A 25,573-nucleotide genomic window follows, 5' to 3' on the forward strand; every position below is an offset into this window, starting at 1 on the left:
AATATTTTAACCTTGTGAGAGTTTAAACCCAACCACCACCACCATGAGCTTCTCATGCTTCATTTGTTGTTTGGTTTCACACAAAAATTCATTAAAAAACGGAGAGGGCTGGGTGTTTTCCCTAGCAGTTAAAATTCCCCAAAAACCATATCGGAGCACCTGGATTTATATCCAGGTTCTGGCTCCTAACTCCAGCCTGCTGGTAATGCAAATTCTGAAATACAGTTGAGATGGCTCAAACGGTTGGTTTCCTGACACCATTATGAGAGACCTGAACTGATTTCCTGGCTCCCAGCTTCAGCTTCTGCCCATCCTGGGGTATCTGGCAGGTGAATCCGAAGATGGGAGTTCTCTCTCTCTGTCTCCCTCCCTCTCAAAGGAAGAAGGAAGAGGAGAAGGAGGAGGGAGGGGAAGAAACAGAAGAGAAAAACATCTCAAGGAGGAAGTTAAACAGAGTATTTTTCTATGGGAGAGGAAAAAAAGGCACATCCTGCACCAAATTCCCAACTGAACTGGTAAGGAAAAAAAACAAAAATGAACTGAATTTATAATCAATGTCATTGGAGAATGATTATTTCCTCTTGCATAATTATAAGGTGCCTCAGACACCAGCATTTACTGTGCAAATGATAGCTCATCAGTAAATGACACATCCTTTCGTGTCAGAAATGACTCTGCATAATGTTTACCTACGTTACTTTGGTGAAAAGCTCAAATTCATCTAACTAAGTCTCTTTAGTTTGTTCCACACACATTCATTGCCACTTACCCAGCCTGGAATTTCCTCCTCCCACCGGCTCCCTCCTCCCCACTTCCTTTTCCGGGGGAGGCGCCTACAGGGTTTCCCTGCACCGCCCCTTAGATTGGCAGGTCACAGGGGCGTGTCTGCGCGTGCGCACTGGCCTTTCCTTGGCCAGGCACCATGGAGGCTCCGAGGCCCTTTGGCGGGGAGTGGTGCTCCTACTCGCTTCCCCTGGCTCTAGGGGGCGTTTTGAAGCTGTGGCTCTGTGAGCTGTGGCTCCTGCTGTTGGGTTCGAGTGTGAACGGAACGTTTTTACCACACGAAGAGGACGTAGACTTCATCAATGAGTACTTGGAGCTTCACAATGAGATCCGGGGCAACGTCGTCCCCCGAGGGGCCAACTTACGCTTCATGGTGAGGCCAAAGGCGGTGTCCACGACCCGCTCCCACGAGCCTTGTCACCAGGAGGGCCTTGGCTCACGAACGCCTGGGTCACTGCTCGAGGCATGAGTACTGCCGAGAAGGGCGACTTTAGTTCAGGCTGAGAACAGTTTGTGCACTTGAGAAAAAATCCTCACACCTTGATTCTGTGCAGGACCCGGAGTAAGGTGAATTATCTACTTGAAAGGAAGAGCAACTGAGAGAGAGGAAGGGGTAAAGACAGAGAGAAACAGAGATATCTTCCATCCTAGCTCTCTCCCCAAGTGTAACCAATAGCTAAGTCTGGGTCAGGCCAAAGTCAGGAGGCTCTAACAGGTAGGTCTCCCTCATGGGAGGCAGAGGTCCAGCAGTTGAGCCATCTGCCACTACCTTCTCAGGAGCATCACCAGGAAGCTGGACTAGACGCTGATCAGCCAGGACACGAACCAGAGCTCAAACATGTGACCCTGGAGTAATAGGTGGGGACTTAACCAGCTGCACCACAATGCTGGCCCTGTTATTTTGTTTTTAAACACCAAAAACATTTAACTGTATGAAATATACACAACATAAACTTCATTACTTTAACCATTTTAACATTATTACATTCACACTGTTGTACAATGATCACCATTACCCATCTCCAGAAAATCTTTTATGTACCCTAACTGAAACGCCATACAATTAAGCACCATGTCATTAAGCTCCATACCTGTCAAATAATGACTCCCCCTATCTCCCCTTCCTCCTGTACCTGGGTACTAGCATTCCATTTTGTTTTTAAACACCAAAGACATTAATGTATGAAATATACACAACATAAACTTCATGACTTTAACCATTTTTAAATATCAGTTCCATGGAATTAATGCATTCATATTGTATGTATGAGTGACTACTCAAGGTAACTCATAAATGACATTATACCATATTTATATTTGTGACTGGATTATTTAACAGCATAACGTTTAAAAAGTACATCCATATTGTAGAATGTATTAGAATTTTCATCTTTTTCAAAACTGCATATTATTCCATTGTGTGTATATGTCATATTTTTAAATTCATTCATCTGTCAGTGGACATTTGGGTTGCTTCCACATTTTGGTTACTGGGAATAATAACTGTCAACTTGTGTGCAAATAACAACTTGTGTAACAATAGCAAAATTCTTGCTTTTGCTACGTCTAAGTATATAGCCAAAACTAGAATTGCAGTTCTCTCATATGGATGGCAAGTATTCAACTGCTGCCTTCCAGAGTACCCGAGTAGAGCCAGAACTCAAATCCAGGAATTGTGATATGGGATGCAGGTGTCCCAACTGATACCATAACCACTAGGTCAAACATTCACCTCTATGTTTAATTTTTCAAAGAACTGCCATTCTGTTTCCTGCAGTGGCCACCTCTTTACCACTAGGAATGCAGTTTTCAAATTTCTCTACCTTTTAGCTAATGCCTGTTATTTTCTGGTTTTCTGATAAAAGCCACCTAGTGGTTGTGAAGTGATATCTCATGGTGGTTTAATGAATAATGATGTTAACCATCTTTTCATATGCTTGTTGTACCGTTGTTTATCTACTTTTTCTTCACCCATTTTTGTTAGCGTGTTAATATTTTGTTGTTGAATTATAGAAATGTTTATGTATATTTTGAATTTAATACATATCAAATAGAGGATTTGCACATATTCGCTCCATTCTGTAAGCTGTCTTTTTGCATTCAATGGACAAAATATTTTATCTTTGATGAATTCTAATTTATTTTTCCTTGTTGTCTTTGCTTTAGGTATCATATCTAAGAAATCACTGCCAACTTCAGTATCATAAAACATCATCATTTGTCGAAAAGACAATTACTTTTATGAACAAAATCATTTTCTCATAAATGCAAGGATTTATTTCTGATTCTCGGTTCTACTCCATAATTTGCATGTCTTATACCACACAGTTTGATAAGTATACTTTTGTGATGCACCTAATTTCTCCTTCCAAGCTTGTTCTTAAAGAAACTTGATCCCTTCCAATTTTTTTCTTTTTCCAGACTATTTTTTTGCCACTTATGTTCTGTTGAGATTCTGTTTGAATTTTTAAATTTAAATTTCTGCAGAAAACATCATGGAGATTTTTTTGACAGGAGTTGCATTGGTTTTTCAAGCATTTTGGTAGTATAGACATCTTAGTAAGATTAAATTATCCAATCCATGAATATAGCATGTGTTAGGACTTGTTACTATCTTCTTGAATTTCTTTAGTAATGTTTTATAGTTTCAGTATGCAAGTCTTTCCTCTTTGGTTAAGTTTATTCCTAAGTACTTTATTATTTTTGAGGCTATTGTGGTGGACTCACTTATCTAATATTTTGTTTGTGTTGATTTTTCAACCTGCTACTTTGAATGAATTTGTTTATTGATTTTAATTGTTTTTTGTGGAATATTTAGGTTTTTCTACAAGTTAGATTCCTGTCATGTGTGAATTAGTATAATTTTACTTCTTTGTTTCCAGTTGGGATACGTTTTATTTCTCTTTCTTGCCTGATTGCTCTGACTGAGATTTCTGATCCTGTGCTAATTAAAAATAGCTAAATGGCATTATTGTCTTGCCTTCGATTTTAGGGGAAAAGCCGTAAATTGTTTACTGTTAAATATGATAACAGCTATGAATTTTTCACATTTGGCTCTCTTTATGTTGAGGTAATATTCTTCCATTCTAGTTTGTTAGATGTTTTTATCATGAAAGAATGTTGGGCCTTGTTAAATACTCTTTCTGATCTGTTAAAATTATATGAAATTTTCTTACATCATATTAATGTGGTTTATCTCATTTATTGATTTTCATATGTTAAACCATCCATGCATCACAGGAATAAGTCTCACATGGTTATGATAATCCTTCTAAAATGTTTATTGGTTTAGCTTTTTATATTTTTCTAAGCTTTTTGCATCAATATTCATAAAGGATATTGATCTGTAGGTTTATTTTCTTGTGTCTTTGTCTGGTTCAGATATCAGGGTAATTCTGGCTTTATAGAATGAGTTGGGAAGTGTTCTTTTTCTTTTTCTTTTTTTTTTTTTTTGAAATATTTTGAGAATTAATGTTAATTGTTTATTTTTAAAAATGAGAGAGAGAGAGAGAGATCAATCTCCTATCCACTGGTTTACTCCCCAAATGCTGGCATCAGCTGGGGCTGGGCCAGGCTGAAGACAGGAGCCAGAGAACTCAATCTACATTGGTAGCAGGAATTTAACCATTTAAGTCATCATTTGCTACCTTTCAAGGTGTGTTAATAGCTGGAAGCTGGATTTAGGAGCAGACTCAAGACTTGAGCACCAAGCATCCCAAGTAGTGTCTTAGTTAGCCAAATGCCCACCCCAGTTATTTCTTAATGTTGCATAAAATTCACCAATTAAGCCATCTGGTCTTTAGGTCTTTCTTTACCAATAGAATGTTATTACTGATTCTGTCTTCTTAGTAGTTATAGGTCTGTTTAGATTTGCTGTGTCTTCATGATTTAGCCTTGGTAGTTCACATGTTTCTAGAAATGTATCCATTTCATCAAAGTTATCCACTTTTTTGGCCTACATTTGTTACATTAGCATTCTCTAATAATCCTTATTATTTCTTTCTTTTAAAAGATGTATTTATTTGAAAGTCAGAGTTACAGAGAGGGAGAAGGAAGAGACTCACAGAGAAAGAGTTATCTTCCATCTGCTGGTTCACTCCCCATGTCGCCACAAAACCAAGAATGAGTCAGGCCAGGAGTCAAGAGCCAGGAGTTTCATGGGTGGCAGAGACCCAAGCACTTGGGCCAAGTTCTGCTGATTTCCCCAAGCCATTAGCAGGGAGCTAGATTGATAGTGGAGCAGCTGGACTCAAGCCAGCACCCATAAGATATAAGCATTACAGTTACCAGCTCAACTCACTGCACTACAATATTAGCACCACAATCCCTTTTGTTTCTATTAGAAGAGTATCTGTATCTCCTTTTTAATTTGTTGTTTTAGTTATTCATCATGGTATTTGCCTTTTGGGGACTGGATTATTTCACAAAGTATAATAGTTTCCAATTGCATCCTTATGGAATCAACCCAGATCTCCATCAACTGAAGACTGGATGAAAAAATTATGAAATTTATGTACACTGTGGAATATTACACAGTGGTAAAAAATGAAATCCTGTTATTTGCTATATCATTGTATTAAATATGTGTTGTATTAAGTATCTGCTCTTTGAAAATTTATAATTAACTTCATTATATAATCTGGAAATGAGGCTTTTTTTATTTAACATTTTTATTTATATATATATTTATTTGAAAGGCGGAAAGAGGGAGAAAGAGAAACAGGAAGACATACACACACACACACACAGAAAAAGAGAGAGAGATCTTATATTCTCTAGCTCACTCTCCAAATGCCTGCAACAGCCTAGGTTGGGCTAAGCTGAAACAAGGAGCCCAGAATTCAATCTTAGTTTCCCACGTGGGATACTAATGAGAATTCAACAGGTTCTGAATGTACTCTTTGAAGCTAGATTACAGTTTCAGGTTAAAAGAACCTCTTGGGCTGGAAACGCTTTTCTGGTTCGTTATTTCAAGTGAGAACTGAACGACTAGTTCCCAGACTGGAAGTCTTTCTTACTGACTGTGTGTTCTGAGGGAGAATTCACTCTCTGAGTCTTAAACTAGAAATTTTTTCCAGACTTACTGATGAAGTCTCCTTTTCTGCATTTGATCCTGATTCTCCTGTGGGAACTTATCAGTTTACTGAAAACCCCTCTTCCTTGAGCCCCTCTTCTGGGTGCTTTCTTTCTTGTTGGCGTGATTTTTACTAAGGATAATTTGGAACTTCAGTAGCCTCTTTGTGAAACTTCAGCTCTTTCCAAAGTGACTTCTCTAAGACCTCTCCCTTCACAACACTACTCCTCCTTCCTGCTTTTTACCACCTTTGATCTTCCCTTAAGTTCCTTTGAATCCCTTGATACATCCGCCTTTGAACCCCTATCTCTTCCATCTCTTCATCTGCCCTGTGAGATATTTCACCTCCCATTCCAGCCTCTCAACACCGTATAGTTCTTTGAACGGTAGTTCTACTGCCCCCATCGGGGACTTTCAAGGGACTCAGGGACCACCAAAAGCCACTCCTTATAGCTGAAAAGAGCTGAAAGAAATGATGAAAGATGGGTATGGTTTTGTTCGGACACATGAAACTTCTCTCCTTTTCTCTTAAGCCATCAATCGCTTTAAAAATGCAAGTTCTTTGATTTCCTGTATAAAGACAAGTGAAACAATTATGTTTTTCCTTGCCTCAGTTAATCAAAATAGGAACTTTTATGGAGTATTTTTATTATCATGGCAGTGATTATCTATATGACCAAAATATGAATCTGCCCTCCTTATAACAGAACATAATTGGAAACACTGTTTATATAACCAAGACTTTGACAAGAATGTCATATTTGATACTGATGCAGAAAATTATATTTAATTAGATGGTTTTAAGGAATTAAGTTTTACTTTATGGAGCCAGTGCTTAGAAAATCCTCTTGGAAAATTGGACGAGAATTTGTTTTACAGAGGTCCCAGCTTTAGAGATGAGTAAGGAAGGTCACTTCCTGGCAAGCCCAAGAACCTTAGGATGTAGGGGACCTAGAAAAGAGAGGAATTTATCAAAATAAAGCGTTGCAGAAAAAAATCCAGTGGTGAGTTCTTGCTTAGCTTCCTAGCCTCAAGTGCCTTTTGAAAATCAAATCTGAAATTTCTTTTGAGAACTTCCAACAAAACCTATTTTTAAAAGGCCTCTGCAGGGGCCAGCATCATGACATACCAGATTAAGCCTCCACCTGCGACACTGACAGCCCATGTGGAAGCCTGTTCAAGATACAGCTGCTCCACTTCCAATCCAGCTCCCTACTAATGTGCCTAGAAAAGCAGCAGAAGATGGTCCAAGTGCTTGGTCCTGTGCTACTCACGTAGGAGACCTGGAAGAAGTTCCGGGCACCTGGCTTCGGCCTGGCCTAGCCCTGGCCTAGCCCTGGCCATTGTGGCCATTTGGGGAATGAACCAGTGGATAGAAGATTCTGTCTCTCTCTCCTCCTCCTCCTCCTCCTCTTCCTCCTCCTCCTCTTAACTCTAACTTTCAAATAAATAAAAAAATAAATTTTTAAAAGGCCTTTGCAAGTCTATTACTATGCTTTCTGCATTAAAGTCAATAATGAAACCAAATCTAATGAGACCAGACTTATTTTGGAAAGCAGAATAAACTGACGTTAGCTCATTTTTATCAAGAAAGGAATGACTACAAAAAATACTTTCATGTTTCAGTGGAAAACTATAGAACATCCTTGTGGGTTATTGGATTTTAATTGTTCATTGTCCTTGAGGTTATAGAACCTACATGTAAACCAACCTGGATCCTGTCATCTTGCACATTTTGTCAATTCTTCTTGTTTCCTCTAATGTCTGACTACAACTCTGCAAACTAACGTTTCTAATTGTTACCATATCTTTCTGACTTGGAGTCACTGAGAACCAAAACCTGACTGGCCTGATCAAAAGAAGCCCTGTGAGCTGAAGCTGGATACTTCCATGCTCTGCTCCAGGAAACAGCCAGGACTACAATACTGATGTCTGTGCCCTCACTGCAGACAGGCAAACTGCCCACCAGGAAGTTTGTAGGATTATCACAGTTGTCCTTACTCCATCATCTAAAGATGCTTTTGGGGCCCACATCTAGAATATATATATATATATATATATATACAGAGAGAGAGAGAAATGCATATCTAGGCACTTGGGCAGCCTGCACTTGGGGAGGCAGTTCTTGAGGGAATATTCTGAAGATCTTATGTGTTTATTTTCTATATTGTATTTATGTATAATCCATGGAATTAAGAAATTTCTAAGTCTTAGTATTCATTTTCAGAATTGTTTACTTATAAATTTGCTGTAACATGTACTTTTTATTTTTGTCTAATTTTTTGACTTTTTGAATGTTTTATTTTTGTTATGTTTAAATAAACAATGAACTAAATATCTTCTAAATAATGATAAAAGTACATATTTCTAGAGTTAGTAATAAGAGAGCAGCATCTTGTGATGTTTTCTCACATGTCTGGAAACTTGCATACAACTTTATATGTGCTTGTTTATAACATTTATCAGCTATCACCATGTATTAAAATGTTTAATTATATATAAGTGTTATATCTATATATAATTGATAGAGTACATATATAAATACATATATATACAGAGATAGGTAGAATGTCTTATTCTAACAATAGCAAAGTGAAGACAAGATTTATAATAATTTCTCATATTATTCCTGACAATACAATATTTTTATATAAGCAATGGACAATAAACAATTCTTAGATAAATATTTTAAATTGTTCTAAGTAGTTCTTAGATGCATATTTTAAGTTGGACAAAGCATGAAATTTAAAATATATATTATGAACCAATTGTATGTAAAAATACTGTGATAATTTTTGTAATCTGTCATTCTAGTATTATAAATATGTGCATGATCATTTGTCTCAGGAAGTAGTCCTTTCATTTATTATTATCTGAAATTTTCCCCATGGAAATTCAACAAACAAGTCTGATAAGTACAGTTAGTTAAAATTGTTTTCCTTATGATATTTAAAGAAAAATTATTCAGAACACAATGATCTTACTATTTCATTTACTTTGCTTTTTTTTTTTCCAGACTTGGGATGTAGCTTTATCACGGACAGCTAGAGCATGGGGAAAAAAATGTGTGTTTAAGCGTAATACTCACTTAGAAGACGTACAAATGGCCCATCCTACATTTTATGGTGTTGGTGAAAATATGTGGGTTGGCAAGGAAAATGAATTCACTGCAAGTATTGCTATCAACAGTTGGTATGCAGAGAGGAAAAATTATAATTTTGAAAATGGTAGTTACTCTGAAAACTGTTCTAATTATTTACAGGTATTTAATTTATAATTTTAATTATTAATTTATTGTTATATTAATTATTAATTGATTTATTAATGTATTAACTATTAATACAGTACCCTTAACTGCCTAGTTTGATTATGTTTCAAATAGATGAGTTAATGGTAGATTTATTACTTATAAAATCAAAATTCTAATTACTCCTATATCATCAAAATGTCCAATAATTCCATATATTATGTGAATCATGCGATTAAAATATTCTTTTAAATAGTGTAAATACAATTTCCATACACAAAGATGCAGGAGACTTTTCTAAAAATTTTGCATACTGGGAAAGGAAATGGGAAACTGATAAATAAAAATTATTTATAAACTATTAACCATAACATAAGTAAAAGGTGGTGTTTTTACATGAATCACTATAAACATTCTACCACACAGGTTTTGATTAAAATACTTTAAATGCAAACTAATAGTAGTATTTCTGTACCTCAATTCCAACAATCTATTGTGACACTTATATCCCAGGAATATTGATTTATTTTTCATTTCCTATATACATCTTTACCATGTTGCATAACACACAGCTTTATAATTATTTATCAATCTGTTAATACACTGAGGGCACAGACTTTGTCTTGTCATCCCTATATTCTCAACACAACAACATTATTTAGATATTCAATAAATACCTATATTAAACATCTGTATTAAAAATCTAGAAATTACTGAATGAACCACAAAATTTATTTAAAAGATGATTATTTTTCAAGCAATAGATCTTGGTGTTATGTTTTATGTAAAACTTAGAATTTTGGAATGTGTTCATGTTGAATTCATATCTTTCTTTCTGTTCCACCAAATTAATCATGCTTTAAAACATTTTAGGTCACTTCTTTCTTCTTCTAGAAAGCTATAACGGTTTTTCATTGTCTTTTCATATTAAAGTTAGATTTCTTAGTATAACTTAAATACTCTCTGTAAACTAATCAAATCTACTCCTTGGTTTACTGCTGTACTCTGTATCTTTTACTCCTTAATTCCAGTCCCCTGGAAATTCTTGTTTCCTGCATTTGACCTACTTAAATCCACTTCAACCTTCACATTCTATTTTCTACTATTTTTTTAAAATAATTTTTATTTTATTTGAAATGTAGAGGGATACATAGAGACAGAAGCAGAGATCTTTCATCAGCTAGTTCATTCCCCAAATGTCCACAAGAGCTAAGGCTGACCCAGGCTGAAGTCAGAAGCCTGGAACTCAATCAATGTCTTTCACGTGGGTGGAAGGGATCCAAGTATTTGGCCCACTGTCTGCTGCCTCCCAAGGTGCACATTAGCAGGAAGATGGAGTCAAAAGTGGAGCAGGACTCAATCCTAGGCACTTTAATATGGGAGGTATCCATCCCTACTGACATCTTAACTGCCACATCAAACATCCATTCCTATTCTGTATTCTTTTCATCTATCATTCTATTTCTCAGACCGAAAACAAAGAAGAAATTAGAAAAACCAAAAACAGGGGCTTACACCGTGGCAGAGTGGATTAAGCTGCCAACTGCAGTGCTGGCATCCCATATGAGTGCTGTTTCAAGTCCTGGCTGCTCCACTTCTGATCTAACTCCCTGCTAGTGCACCTGGGAAAGCAGTGGAAGATGGCCTAAGTGCTTTGGCCTCTGCACACACATAGGAGACCTGGAAGAAGCTCCTGGCTCCTGGCTTCAGCATGGCCCAGCCCCAGCTTTTGTGGCCATTTGGAGAATGAACCACTAAATGGAGGACCTCTTTTTTTCTCTCTCTCTCCATTCATCTATCTATCAAATAAATAAATCTAAAAAAAAAAAAAACCTAAAAGCCAGATTTGAGATGTATGGGATACTATAAAACAACCCAACATATAGGTCATATAGGCATTACTAAAGGTGCAGAAAGAATCAATTAGAATAGCTATTCCATGAAATAATAGCAGAAGACTTAACCTAATTTGGAGAAAGAAAGGAACATCTAAGTACAGGAAGCACACAGAACTCCTAACAGACACGACCAGAAAAGATCTTTACCACTACACATTATAGTCAAGCTTTCAACTGTAAAACATAAATAAAAGATTCTAAAAAGTACACTACATAAATGAAGGTAATTCCTTCAGAGGATCTCCAATTAGACTGACAGCTGATTTCTCACCAGAACTCTACAGGCTAGGAGAGACTGGAAAGACATTGTCCACATCCTAAAAGAAAAAAAAAAATTGTCAACCCAGAATATTGCACCCTGCAAAGTTATGATTTATAAAAGAAGGTGAAATAAAGATTTTGCAAAACAAACACAAATTGAAAGAATTAGTCACTACTTCTCCAGCCTTACAAATGATACTTAAGGATATGCTACACACAGAAAAAAGGATAGTCATTATTATTAAAGAATGTGAAGGCAGAAAATCTGTAAAGGTACAAAGGAAATCCAAAGCAAAGAGTAGAAATATTTATGAAAAATGGCAGGGCCAAATCATTACTTATCAATAGTAACCTTGAATGTAAATGGCCTAAATTCTCCAATTAAAAGATACAGAATGGCTGAATGGATTAAAAACAAGACCCATGTATCTGCAGGCTGGAAGAAACACACCTCACCAACAAAAATAGAAACAGACTGAAAATGAAAGGATGGAAAAGGATATTCCATACTAACAGAAAGCAGAAAGGATCAGAAATTGCTATCCTAGTATCAGATAAAATAGACTTTAACACAAAAACTTGTAAAAGAGACAAAAGTTATAATGTAATGATTAAGGGATAAATTCAATAAGAAACATGACTATAGTAAATGTATATGCACCCAGTGCAAATTTACCAGGCTTCCTAAAACAAATATTAATGGACCTAAAGGGAGATATTGAATCAAACTTTTAAAATCATTACAGTTCAATGTAAATATACAAACATAGAAAAAAAAAAAACAGAAATGATTCCTATTTCTCCCATGGAGTTATTTTTTTTGTTGTTGTTCTTGTTTTGTCCACTTGGAAGTACTGGGAATACTAAAGTCACACAGAAAATTTCTGGAATGACTTCATTATCCCCGTCTTTTTCACACCAATTCAAAACGTGAAACCAGATTCTATTTATATTTTTCTTAATGAAAAACCCAGACTTTTTTTTTTATCTTGTACTAGGATTTTCTCAACAAAAGGAAGATTTCTGAAAGCATTCAGTTATTCTCTACTCTTGTATCTCTTATTGATGTCTTCTATAGATATACTGTCCCTCATTTTTATCCTTTTATGCATATTTTATCATTTTATCCTTCTATGCACAATTTCCACTTCTCTAAAACTTTTTCTCCTTTTGTCCCTATCTTCCTCCCTGCCAATATTCTAGACCTTTCTAAATACTCAAAATGGAGAAAATTGATTAGTCAAGTGTGACTTTCTAAAGCATTATTCTGGATAGTGCTCTCAAACCATTTTTCCTAAGATAGTATATTGGTAGAACCTATTAAAGTATTTCTCTAAACACAGTTTTGTAAATGCTGCCCTAAATCTATGATAACTCTCTACCCATGTCTAAATTTTTAAAAATAACAATATTTATAACTGTACATAGGGAAAATATATAGTTTATATTCCTTTAATTTCTTGACCAAAGGATCTGTATAAATGAATATTATTATTTATAATATGATAGTGTAAATGTGAGGAATTAAATGTTATATATTTTTTTAATTTTTATTTTAGCTAGTTTGGGACAGCTCTTACAAGGTTGGTTGTGCTGTTACTCCATGTTCAAAGATTGGAACTATTATACATGCTGCAATTTTCATATGCAACTATGCTCCAGGGTAAGTTACTTTAAACTGATAGAAGAATATAAACACACACTGAGAATATTTCAATATTAAATTTTCTAGCTTTTAATACATTCTTTTAACTATTGTGTGACATATAAGAGAGTTAAATATAAGATGCTAAAGACTTTATATTGAAATATTTTCAATTCCATAATGAAGTAATGTTATAACTTAAACATAACTGATATTACTTATAGACTAGCAAAGTATTACCCCCAAACCTTAACTTTAATGTTATTTTATATCTACTATAGGATTTAAAGTATTTTCCAAAATATTAAAATATTCTCCCATATATAATAATAAAAGTTCAAAGAAAGTAAAATTAGATGTGTTTAAATTCATGTGATAGAATTGTTTCAAGAATTCTGTTGGTTTGGGAGCAGGAAGGACAATATTAATTGATCATTCTTTGGAGATTGCATTATTAACTGATGATAACCTCAAATGTATAAGGAATCATAATACCTCAGAAATAGGAAGCATTCCATTTAATTTGAAGGAATCGATGTATTTTCTCACTTCTCGCCTCAGTTCTGCATGATGAATTAGGCCAATTTTGTAAAATCCTATTTATATCTATTTGCTTGTATATGTATTTATGCATTTTATATAGACTCCAAAGAAATATGTGCATCTGAATTTTTGGCAATAGGTGTTTCAGGATTTTGTAAAATGTTAATATAATTAATATACTGTTTCTACAGAATGTTTTAAACATTTGTGCAAAGCAAAAATCAATTATAACACATTCTATCAATTTTTAAGTATTTCATTTTATTTGAAAGGCAGAGTTATAGCAAAAGAAAGAGGAAGAAACAGAGAAAGATAATCCATCCATTGGCTTACTCCCCAGATGGCCAAAATAGCCAGGGATAGGTCAAGCCAATCCAGGAACCATGAGCTTCTTTCGGGTCTTAGATGTGGGTGCAGGGGCCCAAGCACTTGGGCCATCCTCCACTGCTTTCTCAGGCACATTACCAGGGAGCTGGATTGGAAGTTGAACAGCCAGAACTAGAACCAGTGCCCAAATGATACCGGTGTTACAGACAGCAGCTTTACCTGCTATGTCATACCACCATGCCAACTCCTAACATTCATTTTTGAAGGATACATTTTGCTACAAACTAAAGTAAAAGAAGCTTTAAAATTCACTCATATTTAACTTAGAATACTTGATTTAAAAGACATTGGAGTTCCTTTTAGAAGAGACTTTTCTGGGGATGTGAAGTGAGGGTTGGAGAGAGTGCATCTCCAATTTAAGTACTGCCTTCTGTCTGCTTCCCTAATTAAATCATATCTTAAACTAATAGGTAACTGTATTTTTAAAAGACATGTAAAAGTTGAGACTTTTTCTGATTAAAATATTTTCTGCTTTTTATTTTGTAGAGCAACTCTGACAAGAAGGCCTTATCAACCAGGACTATTTTGTACACATTGTGGCCCTCGTGACAGATGTACAGATTTTCTATGCAGTAAGATAAACAGAATAATTTATATGTAAAAGGGAAAAATTATTCATGATGCATAGGATAAGAAGGAAAATGAAATGATTCAACACTAGTTTTTCATTGTTCTGTTAATGTTGGTCCTCTGAGCCTATGGTATTTTTCTGTTTGGAAGGTTAAAACAGTATTGTGTTTAGATTTTTCTAAACTGAAGAGCCTTTGGTACTTTATCATACCCATATTCCTTCTAAGCACATATCAGAATGTCAGAAAACTGGCATGAGAACCTACCATTTTACCCTGGAAAGCTTCACAGTTAATTCCTAAAACAGCAGCTTATTTGACAGGGCAATAGAATAAGATATTCTAAAATACTCATAAAAATAAAAGAAAGTTAAGTAGCAAATGCTTAATAGCTTTTTGATTTAGCATCCCCCTACCACTCTAAGGAACTAAAATTCAAAAAAGAAATTCAGAAAGCAAAAAGTAGAAAATGCTTGATCAAAATTGTCTTTTAGTTTTTCCCAACATAAGAACATATATTCTAAAATCATAACCATACCTGTAATGTACAATACCTAGAGGAAAGTGGCAGTGGATAAGGTCAGACGGTAAGAAAAGAACATATTTTGCTTTTGCACTGAGAACTAGTGGACTGTTTCATCATAACACCACTACTGAGGTGAATCCCTCCTAACATCTCTGCCCTTGCTTCACCTGAATCAAGATGGAAAGTCTTTCTCTGACTCTTCCCCTTCTCTTCCTGAAAAATTCAGCCCTAAAGCTATTAGGCATGTCAGTCGGAAGCAGGCATCTACAGGGAGGGACAAACAGATTGAATGTTAGCAGGACAAGGGTTTCACACAAGCTGCTAGGGGGCTGGGGAGGCAGCCTAACTGGAGTAAAGACAATGTCCACACAGAGGTGTGGGAAGTCAGAACCCTTATGGAGTTGAGTGTCTCTGTGTAAGTGGTCAGGCTTGGGCTGTCAGAGCCGGAGCAGGATGAAGATTTATCCATGCAGGATGTCTCAGCATGTGGTGTCTATGCCAAACAAAATAAGGACAGCGTCAACACAGGATGGGAGGGAGAAGCCTGGCAAAGGGCGTTTCAGTGTGAGCAAATGAGGATGACATTCTTTGAGAGAAGGTCTGACACTATTGGAGCCCAAGCAGAATGACAAGAGGATGCACATATAGGGGTGGACTGATAATAATGACAAGAGGATGCACATATAGGGGTGGACTGATAATAGATACTAGAACTTAAGCAAGTTAGAGGAATCTATGCTTAGGGACGACCTTACAAGTAGTGTCAGTGTACAAAGTAGTGGAGCAAAAGTTCTCTGTAGGGCAGATGGACTGGAATGGGTGCAGTCAGAGCCCTAGTAGCTTTAGGAAGGAATCTATACATTGGAGAATTAAGGGCTGAATTTCAGAATCTGAAATGGTGGGCAGGTGTCTAAGTAGAAGGACAGCCTATATGTGGAGAGATTAAACATAGGACACTGAATTAAAATTGAAATGAATTTTAGGGGCCAGCATTGTGGCACAGCATGTTAGGCCACCACCTGTGACTCCAACATCCCAAGTCAGCATGCTTTGAGTCCTAGCTGCTCTACTTCCAATCCAACTCCCTGCTGATGCACCTGAGAAAACAGTGAAGAATGGTCCAAGTACTTGGACCCCTGCCACCCAGGTGGTAGACCAGGATCATCTTCTAGGCTTCAGCCTGACCCAGCCCTGGTCATTGTGACTGTTGGCAAGTGAACCAGTGGATGGAAGATATCTGTCTCTCTCTCTCTCTCAGTCTCTGTAACTCTGCCTTTTAAATAAATAATCTTTCAAGATAAACATAAATAAAATGTTTTCAGTAAAATTGATTTTATGTAAATAGAAAATTTTAATATATTTATTCCAAATATTGCATAGAACATACTATGCTAAAAAATCTGCATCATTTCTTAAGATTTTTATGTTTATTTTCAAAGCAGAATGATAGAGAGAGAGAGAGAGATCTCCCATCCTTTGGTTTATTTCCCAAGTGACCACATCAGTTCAGGCTGGGCCAGGCCAAAACCAGGAGCCTAGAACTCCATCCAGATCTCCCATGTGGGCACTACGGACCCAACCATTTGGACCATCTTCTATTGCTTGCATATTTAGCAAGGGCTGGTTTAGAAGCAGAGTAACCAGGACTTCAACTGGCTTAACCTACTGCACTATAACACCCTGCTCCACAACATAAGCCCTGCACCCTTTATTTTTATTCTTTAAATCTGGCCATTTGTATCAGTCTGATGTGGGATATCTGAGCCCAAGCACAGTGAGAAGTCGCCATATCAGGGAAGTACTAGAGGCTGTGATCAGAGATGGGAAGCATACTGGGGACTGACTAAGTAAATAGATAAATTAAGGATAACAGGCTCAGGTTTTTGATTGCTATAGAATGGAGTAAAAATATGTAAAGGAAGAAAGCAAGCATGAATATTGTGGTGCTGAATTGGGATTACAGTTTCAGAACTTTAAGATTTCAACAAAAATAAGTGTAAATGTTGTATATGCATGTATCTACATCCACATATTCCCTAACTCTGGTGGGCCTTGGAGACCCCAAAACGCTGGGCACGACTAGCACCTAATCTTGGTTTCTAAATGCTATTCTACAAGAAGGAACCAGGATTGACTGAAGAAAAGGCTGACTGATTCCAGAGCTTGGGCAAGGAAAGTATAAGTTTAATCCAGAACATCTTTTTATACTTGAAAATACAGAAGTGCTCAAAGAATGATGGAAACAGATAAGAAAAAAGACACAGATGTCATCTTAAAGTTCTTTCGCCAGCCAAATCTGGGACAATATGAGCGCTGAAATAATGGTAATAGTAATCAAATAATGGTAATAGTAATCAAATATAACCCATTGGATGAAGCAAAAAACCATTCATACAGATGTAAAATAGTAAATGAATACATCAAAAATTTGATGAGAGTGGCCGGCGCTGTGGCGCAGCGGGTTAAAGCCCTGGCCTGAAGCACTGGCATCCCATATGGGCACTGGTTCAATCCCGGCTGCTCCTCTTCTGATCCAGCTCTCTGCTGTGGCCTGAGAAAGCAGTAGAAGATGGCCCAAGTCCTTGGGCCCCTGTACCCATGTGGGAGACCCAGAAGAAGCTCCTGGCTCCTGGCTCCTGGCTCCTGGCTTCGGACTGGCGCAGTTCCAGCCGTTGCAGCCAATTGGGGAATGAACCATCGGATAGAAGATATCTCTCTCTCTCTCTCTCTCTCTCTCTCTCTCTCTGCCTCTCCTATCTCTGTGTAACTCTGACTTTCAAATAAATAAATAAATCTTTAAAAAAAAGTTTGATGAGAAACAGTATATTTACATAGTTTCAAAGAACTCACCATAAAAATATTTAATTCATAAGGGGAGAAGGTAACCTCACAGTGGATGAGCCCAGCTGGCACAAGTCAAGTGATCAAAGTGAACATTAACATTGGGAACAACTTACAGACAGAGATTGCAATGAGCAGAGCAGAACATTGTTTCTTTTGTATTCCTTGCAAAGTTACAGGACCCAATCCAATCATAAGAGTGTGTCAATTAAATCCAAATTACAGATTTATTTTAAAAACTGAGTATTTGTCTACAAAATAACTAACTTGTTATCTTTAACAACAGGAAGATCATGAAAGCCAAAAAGAGAATGACCTGTCCCAGACTAAAGAAAATTAAAGAGAGATGAAAATTAAATGCAATACATGATTCTGAATAGGATATTTTCACTGCAAAGGACATTACTCTTATAATTGAAAGAATTGATTAGGATCTGAAAATTAGATGGTAGTAATATAACAGTCTAAATTTTCTCATTTTGATGATTCTGTCATTATGTAAAAGCATGCCCTTGTTTGTAGAAAATCTACACCAAGTACTCTAGGGTGATTAGATATTAGGTTGACATTCAAATATTTCAATAAAAAAAACTTGCACTGTATTGAAACTTTCTTATAAGTTTGGAATTGTTTCAAATTTTTTTAAATTTCTAAAAAAGAAACTGCAAAATCTCAGGAAAACCAATCAGTTTGGAGATTTTTTTATTCCAAGAGATAAAAGAGGTTCATTGTAGAGTATTTGTAAAAGAAATAGAGGGGCCAGCACTGTGGCATAGCAGGTGAAACCACCACCTGCAGTGTTGACATCCGAAGTGGGCGCTGGTTCAATTGCTGGCTGCTCTACTTCTGATCCAGCTCCCTGCTACTGTGCCTGGGAAATCAGTGGAAGATGGCACAAGTGCTTGGGCCCCTGCACCCACGTGAAGACCCAAAGGAAGCTCCAAGCTCCTGGCTTTGGATCAGCCCAGCTCCGGCCATTGCAGCCATTTGGGGAGTGATCCAGAGGTTAGAAGACCTCTCTCTCTCTGCGTCTGCCCTCTAACTGTGCCAAGGAAAGGAAGGAAGGAAGGAAGGAAGGAAGGAAGGAAGGAAGGAAGGAAGGAAGGAAGGAAGGAAGGAAGGTTGGTTTTAAAAAAAGAGAAATAGAGATGATGAGAGTAATCTGATTACTATTTATGTAGCAAAATTAGCACATCATGAATACTAATCTGATTTGGTGATGGCAAAAAATAGAGTGTAAGATAAATACCAGATTTGGGGTTTTGGTGACTATGATATAATTTATTGAGGTATGAGTTATGTGAAGAGAGGATGCTACAGAAAATAGATGATAGATTCAGTTTTTATCATTATTATTATAGATATGTTTCCAACTATAACTATACACGTTTTATAACTATACACACAACTATAACTATATAGAATTCTGTATTTCTCCTCCCAGTTCTGTCAGTTCTCCTTCATGTATGTCAAAATTCTGTCAAGTGTACATGCAATTAAAATCATCTCTTGATGAATTGGCCATTTTATTCATATGTAATTTTCATTTTTCCTCCTGATAACTTGCTTTGAAATCTATCTTCTATTTCTTGGATATTGTTTCTGTTAACTTTCATTTCAAGGTATTTATCTAATAATTCCTGGATGTTTTATCTTGCCTTTGGTAGTTATTACTTGTCTTTTCTCATTTGAGTTGAGATGGTTTGGTTGAATTATATGCTAGGATTTGTAATATTTCATTATGAAACATTTAAATTCCATGGGGAATGTTGGTATTCTAGTTTTAGAAGGTACTTGACTGGGTTAGGTTCAGACCGGAATTTCCAGCTTGTCTTCTGTGAACTGTGTTGCCAAAATTCAGTTTTCAAAAACTTTGCTTAGATCCTTTCTAAAAGAACACTGTTGAATGGTGAAAGTAAGTGATAAAACACATCTTTTAGAAATAAAAATACTTGAATGTGCACACTCTGTACCAGAAAAAAGTGACACAAAGTAGTCAACATAATCAACATAACCTAGCAACTCTGGTTGCTAGGGGAAAGGGGAGAAGGGGAAAGGGGAGAAGAATCCTTTAAGCATGTAGAAAAAAAATTCATTTATTACAGAGTTTAATAGTCTGATTTGACTAGTAGGGTAGGAAAACAACTACTCTGTTCTGGAAAGAAGTTCTTCTGGAAAGAAGTTCTTTAACATAGGAAATACAATTTTACATTAATGCTATAAATACTCGGGTAGCAAAGGTCAGGGAAGTCGCTACCCAAGGGCTGAGATGTGGCAGAAAAGCATATAGTTCCCCCTTTCAGCAAGGAGCTCACTGTGGATCTCCTCTTTATCCAAGTTGCTTTCTTGTTTACAACCATCTCTGGAGAATTATGGTCTCTGCTCCTCTTGTAACTTCCACATTTCACTTGACAGTCATTGACAACTTCTAAACTAACACTTTGCAGAGGTGTGAACTCACAGAACTGTAGTGAGCGTTAGCCCTACATTACAGAATCAGCTTTGCTGTGATGTGGCAGTAATGCCATGTTTGTGATTAACAATCTTACCAGTACAAAGTTAACTGAAAATAGATCTTTGTAAAAATTAAGAATGGAAATAGGAAAGAGAGGAGGAAGAGGGGTGGGCGTGTGTGTGAGAGGGAGGGTAGGTAGGAAGTATCACTATGTTCCTGAATCTGTATATAGGAAAAACATGAAATTTGTATATCTTAAATAAAATTTAAAAGAAAAACAATCCCACATAGAGGGGAAATTTTTAATCTAGCCTTAACATTCTCTGCCATAACAATCAGTGCTAAGAGACTGTGGAATGATGCCTTAATACAAGAAGTACAAGAATTTATATATGGTCAAACCTGTTACTCAAGTCTAAGCAAATAGACAGATGTTTTGGGAGCACTCAGTAACATATGTTATATAATTCTCTTGAGCACTTCTTCAATAAACTACTAGAGTTTCACAATGATAAGATAAATGGGAAAATTGCAATGAAAGGAATAACCATAAACATTGAACATAATTGACAGACTAGGACTAAAATAAATGTGAGGATTATTGTAACAAAACAAAAATATAAATAAGCAGATTTTGGAAAATATATAAATAATAGAGTTTCTCTCTGTCTCTCTTTCTCTCACTAACTCTGTCCAAAAAAAAAAAAAAGAGTGGGAAGTATCACTATGCTCCTAAGTCTGTACGTATAAAATACATGAAACTTGTATAACTTAAATAAAATCTAAAAAATAAAATAAAACATACAAAGAAAAAATGTTCATTCATTCTTTTCAATAAATTGATTTATTTAATTAAAAAAATTGTGAGAAAAAGCGAGAAGTAGAAAAATAGGTTTAAGTTTTCATTGTGTATAGCCAAGGCTCAAAGTTACTTTTAAAAGCAGATAAATTGAAGGGCAGGCGCTGTAGCACAGTGGGTTAATTCTCTGGCCTGAAGTGCCGGCATCCCATATGGGTGCCGGTTCTAGTCCTGGCTGCTTCTCTTCTGATCCAGCTCTCTGCTGTGGCCTGGGGTAGCAGTAGAAGATGGCCCAAGTCCTTGGGCCCCTGCATCCGAGTGGGAGATCTGGAAGAAGCTCCTGGCTCCTGGCTTTGGATCGGCGCAGCTCTGGACATTGCAGCTATCTGGGGAAGGAACCAGCGGATGGAAGACCTCTCTCTCTCTCTGTCTCTACCTCTCTCTCTAACTCGTCTTTCAAATAAATAAAATAAATCTTAAAAAAAAAAAAAAAAAAAACCCAGATAAATTGAGGGGCCCGAGCTGTGGCGCAGCAGGTTAAAGCCCTGGCCTGAAGCACCAGCATCACATATGGATGCCGGTTCAAGACCCAGATGCTGCACTTCCAATCCAGCTCTCTGCGATGGCCTGGGAAAGCAGTAGAAGATGGCCCAAGTCCTTGGGCCCCTGCACCCGCGTGGGAGACCCGGGAGAAGCTCCTGGCTCCTGGCTTCCAATCAATGCAGCTCCAGCCGTTGCAGCCAATTAGGGAGTGAACCAGCAGATGGAAGGCCTCTCCCTCTCTCTCTGCCTCTCCTCTCTCTCTGTGTGTGTAACTGTCTTTCAAATAAATAAATAAATCTCTTAAAAAAAACAGATAAATTGGACTAATTATAGTGGCTTAGCAAGTGATGCCGGCATCCCATATGGCACTGGTTTGAATCTCAGGTGCTTCACTTCCAATCCAGCTCTTTGCTAATGTGCCTGTATATATTCATAATGTTGCATTTATGAGGTACATACAAATTAAAAAATTAAAAATTAAATTACAGAAAGAACAAAAAAATTTCTTTCTAAAGATAATATCATTGTAAGACAAAGCCCTCAGGTTTCCATTGGGCTGTCCATGTGTGCATGCTCATATATCCTGCCACTCTTCTTCCTGGTAGAATTCAGGAATGGTTATCTGACACTGTCTGCCCAGGTGAGCAGAAGAGAGGGAATTTTGGGGCTGGTACTGTGGCACAGTGGGTTAAAGCCCCGGCTTGCAGTGCTGCCATCCCATATGGGTGCTGGTTCAAGTCCTGGATGCTCCGCTTCCCATCCAGCTCTCTGCTATAGCCAGGGAAAGCAGTAGAAGATGACCCAGGTTCTTGGGTCCCTGCACCTGTGTGAAGACCCAGAAGAAGCTCCTGGCTTCAGATTCACCCAGAGCCAGTGGCCATTTGGGGGGATGAACCAGTGAATAGAAGACCTCTCTCTCTCTCTCTCTCTCTCTCTGTCTCCCCTCTTCCTACCTCTCTCTGTAACGCTTTCAAATAAAGTAAAATAAATCTTTAAAAAAATAAAAGAAGAGAGGGAATTTATTGCCTGAGAAGTGTTATTATCTCATTGGGTCAGATTGCTAAGAACAACAAATGCTAAGCTGTAGATTTAACTTTTCCACATAGGAAATGGAAAAGTAACTGAAACTTTCTTGAAACAAGAATTTAATGGGCAATTGAGTTGATTCTGAAACTTAATTTGGGATCATTTGGGACAGAAAAAAAAAAAACAGATGAAAATAAGAGATATTGTGGAATCCTAGAATGTTGGAGTTGGAACAATGTTTAGAGGACAGAAATGAAGTGACTTATATAAGGTGACACAATGATTTAGAGACTGAATTAGCACTAGAACTCACATCTGGTTCCTCTATTTGCAGCCTCCTAGCAGACCAGGCTTACATTTACTAGAACAGATTATATTGCACTGTATAATTGGTTACTTGGTGGGAAGGACAATCAAAAATGATAGTATAATACATGAGAAAGGTGATACTGTTATTGGAAAAATATTTTAGTTTACAAAGAAAGACAAAATTTTGTGAAATTCTTTATAGACTTTCTTTTTTTCCTAGGTAATGCAGATCGTGACCAAGCTATATGTATGTATTGATGTCCTTTATTTCTTTAACAATTTCACTACTTTATGTGCAATACAGTTTTTAATTACTTTTCTATTTACAGATTACCAATTTTGGTATCCAAAGTGGGAAGTGCCCCGGCCAATTGTATGTGATCCACTGTGCATATTTATTTTGTTACTGAGAATACTATGTTTTCTGCTATGCGTTATAATTGTTTGCATAATACAGCCTTATTTTCCAAACATTTTATTGGAAAAGCAGATGAGCTTTACCCCTGACCAATCTGAAACAGAGGAAGAAGAGAATAAAGACAAAGAGGAAATGGAGAGGGAAGAGGAAGAAGAAGAGGAAGAGGAAGAGGAAGAAGAGGGGGAGGAATAGGTGCCACCAACATAAGCCAAAAATATCATACCAAAAAAGCCAAAATTTAAAAAAACCTGAGCTTTGACAAGAAAGAATGTATGCAAACCACTATTGTAATATTATTATTATTCTCTTCTCCATACTTATTCAACAGATTTAAATTTGAAGAACAAAAATATATATTTTGTATAGAAAATATTAAGGCAAAGTCAGACACTAAGAATAAGATGTTATAATAGAAACACTGAAAAAGATTTGACCTAATTTATCTTAGGATTTCATTATGGGATCCTGATCAAGGAGGGAATTTCCATTTTCTAAATGTTTCCATCTCTGTGCTTTAAGTTTCTAAGTGAGTTAATGACTTTCTCAAGAACTAAGTAGATTTTTCATGTAAGGTACTTAGGACCACTCCAAGTTCACAACAACCATTAAGTAAACATCAGGGTTTTGGTTTTAATTATTACGATCATAGTTCTTATTGCTGGGGGTGGTGATGATATTTTTCATGTGATATCCAGGTATCAAACATGCTTACTTGTCTTTGTGGCATTTGTTTTTGGAATAATTTAAAGGATGTCTGTACATCCTGTTAACTGATAAATATATTATTTCTATTTCATATACAACATTTCATTAAGGACTTGCTGTAATTTGTTGTCACCAAGCAATAATAAATACCCATAATTAATGAGTTTTGATTGAGAAATCCGGCTTCTTTCAAATTTATATGATAATATAGAATATTTTTATAAGCTTTATTTTATTTATTTGCAAGAGTTAAAGAGAGAGAAATCCTTCACCCACTGGTTTACCCCACAAATGACCATAATGGCCAGGACTGGGCCAAGTTGAAGTCAGGATCCTGGCATTCCATCTAGGTTTCCCACATGGAGGTCACAGAACAAAGCACTTGGACCATCTTCCTTTGATTTCCCAGGTGCATTAGCAGGGAGCTGATCAGAAGTGAGACAGCCAAGACTTGAACCTGAGTTCAGATATGAGATGCTGACATCGTATACAGAAGCTTTGCCTGCTAAGCCACAACACCGGACCCTAGAATACATTTTTTTTAATTCCCATACTTGTAGTTATTCAGTATGTGAGAAAAAAATCATGTTTCCACTGATAATACAAATAATTGTAGTGAATAAAAATATCTAGCATAGTAAAAAAAAATCAAGTGGTATAAAATCTGTTAGTTCCTTAGTTGTGACAATATATTGGAAATTTAATTTTTTTTATTTGAAAGCCAGAGTTACAGCAAAAGAGGAAGATACAGAGATAAAGGGAAAAAAGAGAAAGAAGAGAGATCTCTCCAAATGGCCACAATGGCCAGGGCTGGGCCAAGCCAAATCCAGGAGCCAGGAGCTTCATCTGGTTCTCCCACATGGGTGCAGGAGCTCAAGGACTTGAGCCATTCTCTGCTGCTTTCCAATGTACATTAGCAGGAAGCTGGATAAGAAGTGGAGCAGCGGCCGGTGCCGCGGCTCACTAGGCTAATCCTCCACCTAGCGGCACCGGCACACCGGGTTCTAGTCCCAGTTGGGGCACCGGATTCTGTCCCGGTTGCCCCTCTTCCAGGCCAGCTCTCTGATGTGGCCAGGGAGTGCAGTGGAGGATGGCCCAGGTGCTTGGGCCCTGCACCCCATGGGAGACCAGGAAAAGCACCTGGCTCCTGGCTCCTGCCATCGGATCAGCGCGGTGCGCCGGCCGCAGCGCACCGGCCGCGGCGGCCATTGGAGGGTGAACCAATGGCAAAAGGAAGACCTTTCTCTCTGTCTCTCTCTCTCACTGTCCACTCTGCCTGTCAAAAAAAAAAAAAAAAAAAGAAGTGGAGCAGCCAGGACTCTAACCAGTGCCCATAAGGCATACTGGCAAGGCAGAGGGCAGCTTGACCTATGCCACAGCACCAAAATGGAAAAAGGTGAGAGTTTCCAAAAACAAAAAGCCAGGAACTATGGATTTTTTAAACTTGGGTTATAGAGTTTTCAGGGGGAGGGGGAGCTTTGTTTTGTTTTTTGGTGTTGAGTATGTTTCATTTGCTTTGGTTTTTTTCCAAAAAATTCTGCTTT

General features: G+C 37.1%; 1 protein-coding gene across 1 annotated transcript; it reads left to right on the plus strand.

Annotated features, from left to right (window-relative positions):
- The first annotated feature begins 680 nt into the window (after nt 1–680).
- On the plus strand, nt 681–24,284 carry GLIPR1L2 (GLIPR1 like 2). The gene is made up of 6 exons (XM_002711343.6): nt 681–1,156; nt 8,874–9,119; nt 12,823–12,926; nt 14,325–14,410; nt 23,127–23,153; nt 23,236–24,284. Exons 1-6 carry the CDS (start codon nt 923–925, stop codon nt 23,514–23,516), a joined length of 978 nt encoding a protein of 325 aa, XP_002711389.1. The 5' UTR covers nt 681–922; the 3' UTR covers nt 23,517–24,284.
- Nucleotides 24,285–25,573: the final 1,289 nt, after the last annotated feature.

Source organism: Oryctolagus cuniculus, chromosome 11, assembly GCF_051225735.1.
Source record: "Oryctolagus cuniculus isolate XC-2025 breed Fujian yellow rabbit chromosome 11, ASM5122573v1, whole genome shotgun sequence".
NCBI lineage: Eukaryota > Metazoa > Chordata > Mammalia > Lagomorpha > Leporidae > Oryctolagus > Oryctolagus cuniculus.